Source organism: Euleptes europaea, chromosome 3 (genome assembly GCF_029931775.1).
Source record: "Euleptes europaea isolate rEulEur1 chromosome 3, rEulEur1.hap1, whole genome shotgun sequence".
Lineage (NCBI taxonomy): Eukaryota > Metazoa > Chordata > Lepidosauria > Squamata > Sphaerodactylidae > Euleptes > Euleptes europaea.
The window spans coordinates 12,047,601-12,054,711 of NC_079314.1; the positions used below are offsets into that span (position 1 = coordinate 12,047,601).

At 42.2% G+C, this 7,111-nt stretch overlaps 1 protein-coding gene across 1 annotated transcript; it reads right to left on the reverse strand.

The window, feature by feature from the left end:
- Positions 1–1,830: 1,830 nt before the first annotated feature.
- On the reverse strand, positions 1,831–3,054 carry LOC130474654 (interferon-inducible GTPase 5-like). Its single transcript, XM_056846345.1, has one exon. It carries the CDS (start codon positions 3,052–3,054, stop codon positions 1,831–1,833), a length of 1,224 nt encoding a protein of 407 aa, XP_056702323.1.
- Between the last annotated feature and the right edge of the window lie 4,057 nt (positions 3,055–7,111).

Here is a 7,111-nt window from a genome sequence, read left to right on the forward strand (position 1 = left end):
CTGCGCAGAGAAGATGTTCACTCCCTGAAGCTTGAGGAGCAGTGAGGGTGCTTTTAGAGGGAGGTGATCCCTTGCTAGGGTTGCCAGGTCTGGGTTGGGAGGTCTAATTTAGGTTACCATGAGTTAGAAGCAATTTGACGGCCCTTAACACACACATAGCAAAATGCACACCCCAGTGGGGCAAGTGACCTCAGAGGAAGGAGGTGTTGGAGAACTTGACCATTGACTTGGAAGTGGCTTCACAGGATGTGAATCACAAAGTGATATCACATCCCTCACTGAGTTCCACCTTCCCCAGATTCCTCCCCAAACTTCCCTCTCCCCAGGCGCCTACCCTCTTAAATCTTCATGAACCTCCATGAGCCAGAGTTGGCAATCCTACTTGTACCTCTCAGCTACATGTACTGGAAAATTCGGGGCAGCTTTACCAATTGCAAACAAGAGGATTGTAGCAATGGTGGTAACTCCAGGCTGGGTCTCTGTACCCAGCTGCAACATGAGAGTATGCAAAGGAACATGTGTGTGTGTGTGTGTGTGTGTGTGTGTGTGTGTGTGTGTGTGTGTGTGTGTGTGTGTTGTAGAGCATTCCTACCATTGGGTGAATCCAAATCTTCTTTCATGACTGGTGTAAGTCTGGTTCCTTTATTGTCACCCAGTGGTGAACAAGTGAGAAGACCTGGACTCTGGAGTTTAACTGAAACAAATTATACTGGTTTATTACAGCACAATTTAGATTAAGAGATTAAACGAAATGTCTAGCCAAGTCAAATATGCAAAGCAGAATAAATGAAATGATGAAAAGACTAAACTGAAATAAGGACAAACTAGCATATGGTTACATGAATGAAATGACTAGCTGCTGCAGAATACAATGCATAAGATGAGCAGAAGTATTATAGATGCAGTATTAATATGGAGATACAGTATTATTGGAGGTTTCAAAGGCTAAGGATGATAATTTCACCAACTGATCACCCAGGACATTTCAAGACATGGTGGAAAGAGGAAATGTTGGATGCTCTTCTGGAAAAAGAGTGCAAGTAAATAAAAACAAATAACAAAATACCAAATAGCCAAATTGCTGTAGAGCTCAAGCCAACTCCCAGTGCCCTCCAGCCCACCTAGTTAAAATGAAGCTAAACCCCAAGCACATTCATATCTAACTCTTAGGGGTCTGGTTGTGTAGGTTGTTAATTGAGTAGGTTGGAATTTGGTAGAAAGGAGTTAATAAGGCAAAAACAAGACATAGATGGAGAAGAAATGAGAGAGAGAAGAAAAAATTCAAACAAAAATTAAAATTTAAGAAATTAGGAGGAAAAGAGAGAAATGGAGAACCAAGACCTAAAAATGGGGAACTGATGTTCCACCAGTGCTCATATTGTAATTTCCAAAAGCACACTGAATCTTCCCTGTGGTGGTGATCCATTGCTGAGGGGGATCAATAGTGGTGGGAGACTTGTCTTTGAGAGGAGCTTGACAACATCTTCTCATTGAGGAGCAATTTATCCGTTTCTGAAGGCTTCCTGAAGTCAAAAATTGAAATCCAGTTTCCTTTCCAATATTTTGGTCTTGAGCATCATTCATACATTTGGTGCTTCCTCTTTTCTTTCTGGAGGGATACTTTGTGATTCTAAATGTTCAGCAGCTTTTCTTCAACATTCTAAACAATTTCATTTTTTTCAGAAAGCTTCTCAGAAGGCCAGATGTGGTACCCAAAGATCCAGTTTCACCAACCAGGACATCAATCAGGGGTATGATATCTAGAATCTGGTCTTAGATTTTGTTTCCTTGTCTTTGCATGAAATTCATATACTGTTTGCTTCAATCTGCTCACTCTGTGTGTTTCTTGGCACTTAACTCAGGTTGGAACTCTGCAGCTTTTGCCCGGACGTTCTCAGCATCTTCCGCAACATCATACAGAAAGTTCTCCAGGATGTAGAAGGTAGTTACAAAAGAAAGCCCTCCACCAGTTAGAGAGCCCAACACTGGTACAAAATCAAGAACAAATTCGACTGCCATCAGTGTTCCACACACTAATGACTTTGTCAACAGATCAAGTACAAATTCCTTGGTGATTTGGCTGGCCATCGGAGACTTTTTGATAGCTGATCTCAAGACATCAACAGGTATGCCAACCCGGTTTGCAAGTCTATGGAGGGAATCTTCATCCAAGCCAAAGACCTTGCAGATATGTCTCATGGTTGCCACCAAGATGCCAAGATCACAGGCAAGAGAGAGGCCAGGGACAGGAATGGCCCCAATGCCACAAGACACAAGGGCTACATTCCTGATATGGACTTCCACAGCAGCCTTTTTCTTCTTCAGGACTTCTTTGGAGAAAGCTGGCATAGCCAGAATTAAAGCCTCTCTCTTGAGACCATCCAAGTCATTCTCCAAAGTCACTTGCAGGAAGGGAAAATCATACATATTCAAATCCCATCTGGAGATGAGAAAAACTTGTGGATTAGATTCTCCTTCTTTTTTCAGATTATCACAGCAGTACTTCCTAATCTCTTCCAGGCATTTCTCCTCACTGAAGTCTGGTTTTCTTTTTTCAGAATCTATACTGACATCCACTTTGGTGCGCACATAGTAGAATTTCTTCCTCATTTTATGAATTTCACGGGCCAGGAAGACATCATTCTCAGTGAAGCGATTTGAGGCAACGATGATGAAACAATCATACTCCTTAAAATTCACCTTCTTCAGGTATTCCTTTGCTTCAAATTGAGATGTCCCAATGCCTGGTAGATCCCATATTGCAACTTTTGAGAATGTGGGATGTGGATATTTCTTTGGCTCTGTTGTTGTTTCCACCTCCCCAGTCTCAGCTGCACCTTTTTCATAGTCTGTCATTCCTCGCAGGGCGTTGACAAGGGATGATTTACCAGCCCCTGAAACCCCTGTGATGGCGATGTCAAGAGCAGAGTTTTCTAATAACTTCAGGTCTTCTTGACTTTGTTTTATCACATCTTGAAGACTTTTGTTTTCCAAATCAGCCTTCATATTTTCCAATTCCTGTCTTACGACTACTCTTGAGATGGCAGCACCCATAGTGGTTCGTCTTGATTTTTTGCTTGAACAAAGAAAGAAAAGAGAGAGATTGTTAATTTAATGTCAGATATGCCAAAACAACTCTTTTCTTTGATGATATAGATTTAGCTGTGTGAGAAAACGGATTCAGTGAGGGAATTCCTGCCCCAGTGGAAAGCCAAATCAATACTTAGTGCATTGGGGATTTATAATGGGAAAGATGTGGTGGCATTTAAAAACACATTGCAATGTTGTGGTTTTCTGTGATCATTCTTTAATACATCCAAAATGACATCATTGCTACCCCCATGGTGTTTCATCATGGGAAAATGGCAGTTTGTCAAACCCTTTCATGATGGGAAAAGGCACAATACTTGGGAGTGAACGCTCACTGCCAAGGGTAATGAGGCATCACCAGCCCCTCCAAGCTAACCCTTCAGCCAAGAGACCGAGCAACATGGGCCATTAACGCATGGCCATCTTGTCCCGTGAATCTCCCGGGCATGTAGCGATTCTCGTCAGTCCACATGCATAGCTGTCTCCGGCCTGCGTGTTCGACCCACCCACTACCAATACTTCCCTGTGTTTTCCTGTTTTTGTTATGTCCTGACTTAAAGTTAAAACGTGCTGCAAAAGTGAGAGTTTGCCGGAGCATTTAATATCCAGGTCAACTTCCTGGCCAGACGACTTCCTGGCTGGAGGAAGCTACTTGGCCAACCCCTCTCCCATCCGTCGCCTCCACCCACCTCCAGCTTCCCCTCACCTTGCTGGGGCAATGGCAGAGCGACGCTGTCGCTGCTGCCTCCACCCAGTTTCTCCTCACCTTGCTGGCGTGATGGCAGAGCGGCTCCAGTTGCCGCCTCCACCACCAGGCTTCCCCTCACTTCTGACGCCAGTTGCCTGACCCTCACTTCGCCGGGGTGACGGCAGAGTGACCACCTGGTATCTCGCCACCTGGAGGTTGGCATACCTAGTCTCTGGCCTTGAAGCTCCAAGGCTAGGGTTGCGAGGTCCCTTTTCACCATTCGCAGGAGGTTTTGGGGCAGAGTCAGAGGAGGATGGGGTTTGGGGAGGGGAGGGACTTCAATGGCACAGAGTCCAGTTGCCAAAGTGGCCATTTTCTCCAGGTGAACTGATCTCTATTGGCTGGCGATCAGTTGTAACAGCAGGAGATCTCCAGCCGCCACCTGGAGGGTGGCAACCCTATCTCAAGCCCATTTCTTCACTTGCATCTGGGCCTGGCTCATCCTTTATCTCTTTTAAAGTGCAAGTAATAGTGGCATTAATTTCCCACTTGACCAGACCCAAAAGCCTGAACCAAAAATTTGAAAGGCCAAGAAACAGCCAGAAAGGCAAATTTCTTGACAGTCTGGATCCAAAAAGGGCCCCAACATGCTCGAGGGCTGTCAACTGGTGGAGGAAAAAATATCCTGTCTATTGAACAGAGGTGTCGGGATGTACTCTCTACCAGGAGTACAGGCTCTTGACCTGAGTTGGGCCCGTGTTTGGCTTCATGTCAAGTCTCTGATTCTCATGCCTATGAATGCTGTGTACAGTTTCTTCTCTGCTGTTTTGCTAGCCGTGCAGATGCTGGACTATTGTTTAGTCTTTCTTCCCTGGGAACTTCCTGGGCACTCCTTATCTCGAGGCCACTTCGCCATGTTTACTTCTATAGCCTGTAATGCTTTAAACATGTAACCTGCCAAGGATTCCTCATTGCAAGCCTCACCTGTCTATGAACAGTCAGTTCTCTAACCTGTCTTTTGCTCCTAATAAAGTATTGCTACTTCAGAGCTACCTGCCTGAACGAGTTTGCTTATGGGATGCTAGGGATAGCCTGAGCCTGACAAGAGGGTCATTGGATGTTATTTACCTCCATGCCCTGAAGAACTTCACCTGCAATTGTTAACCAATCTGCCTATGCTAATTAAGAAGCAATAATTGTTCAATAAATTCATATGGAATTATTTTTTAAAAAGAATTCAATCTGAAATCATACAGAAGTCCTGGCAAGAGTGGGTCTCTCATCTCCCTGTATTGAAAAAATACTGTGATGCTTCCAAATTAGAGGAAATCTCTGATTGATTCAGGAAGGCTGAAGTCAAATAGGTTTGGGAGATGGAACAATTAAGGATTGACACACCATCAATATGGACATGAGGAGAGAATAAATTCCGACATGACAATGGAAATAATGATATTCAAAAAGCTCTAGTGCAAGCATGGGGGCGGAGAACAGGAAATTCATTGATCTAAAGCATTTACTTTGCATGTAAATTCTGTTAGGGAGGGAATTTCATTAGGCCTTTGATCACGGTATGTTTAATGCTTAGATTGACTTAGGTTTCACAAGATGAGTGGACTTCATTAAGAATTCTGATCTACAGTGAGATAAAAGAGACATCAGGGGAAATTTATCTCTCCAAATATCAATACTTGTGAATTAGCAGTTTTATGATATCAAGTTGCCTACAATTGAATCTGTTTTGGCCTTAAAAGATTTTGAAAAGATAATTAATGAGCCAGAAAACCAGTATAATTTGATGGCCACTATGTCTAGATTATTAATATATTTGAATAAAAACACCTTATCTTACAAAGCCAGATGGAGAAAAGATCTTCAGATTAATATTATGAATGGAGAATGGGTTTCTCTGCGTGAGGAAATTAAAGAAGGATCACTGGACATAAATATAAGGGAAAATATGGTGAAAATATTGTAAAAATGGTACTTAACCCTGAACAGAGTAGCAATAATGGGGAAGACCATCTGGAAGGGTTCTGGAGATGTAAAAGTAAAAATGGCTCACTTCTTCATTTTTGGTTTTGCCGGGTGGTAAAGACATTCTTGGAGATAAGCATTTAAAACATCAGAAGAAATATTAAGGGTGAAATTGTCAAATGGCGCTAATTGTGCTTTATTAAAAATGGTCCCTGGAAGCCAGAAACCAGAGAGAACAAAATTGCTGAGAAACTTGCTATTTGCTGCTAGATTAACTCTGGCACAAAATTGGAAAACAGATAACTTCCTGATTCAAATGTTTAGATTTGTAAAGAATAGTTCACTTTCCAAATTAACAAGATAACTGCCATTTTAAAATATGGCATGGGCAGAGGAAAATACAAGAAGAATTTGTTTAAATTTGGCAGCCATTCATTATTTACTGGAATAAAATGAAACCAGATAAAAATGGGAAGGAAGAAATCTTGAGAGTTTAAAAAAAAAATTCTAGAAACTATTTTGAAGTGTATTTATAATTAAGATATATTTATAATGCGCTTTGTATTGTATATATTAGTAAGTATTCTTGTATATTTTATACTAGTTGACTATATAGTAAAGAGGAAAAGGATTACAGAAATTTGAAATAAAGCAGAAAATATTAGACACGAAATCTTAAACTATGCAGGAAACATAGGGAGAAGACAGCGGGGTGAGAGCAGGATAATGCATACAGAAAACAGATAATGCATACTATACACTGTGGTCTAGTTCACACGCATGCTTTGTGAAAACCACCTTCAAGAATCAGTCCATTGTAATACAGCTCTATTACCCCTATAGCAATGCCCTCCCAAAAAATTCCGTTTTACAAAATTTGGGGCAAGAGCATACTTTGTTCATACACCGGTGCTAGTCACAAACATCTGCAAAGTCTGTGAAGGAGTCTGATACCAGAAGAAATTTGCTTACTGTTTATGACCAAGTGCCACTTTCGGAAGCTGGAGGTCAGCGATAACCAGGGTTGGGGGGTGGGGAGGAGTTGTCCGGTGTCCTGTCTTCCCTGCCCCCTCAGAAACCCCTCTCTGTATTTCCAGTGTTAACTGATAAGACCCTAAAGTCCCAGCCAGAATGAAAGAGAAATGTTTGTTTTTCAGAGTTTTATCCAACCTACTGTTGTGGGGTGGGGGGATCTCCCATAAATAACAAATCATATTACTTCTTGTGTTACCGCCTCCTGGATTGATCTCGCAGGGACACAGTTGCCATATTTACTGTTCCCGGTGCAAATATTTATCCCTGGGTCTGTGGGGGGTCACAACCTTGAGAGCAGAAACCCTGACAAGCTGGTCAAAC

What these genes read in the sequence shown, in the direction of transcription:
- LOC130474654 (XM_056846345.1), bottom strand. Translation starts at nt 3,054, where the DNA reads ATGGGTGCTGCCATCTCAAGAGTAGTCGTAAGACAGGAATTGGAAAAT.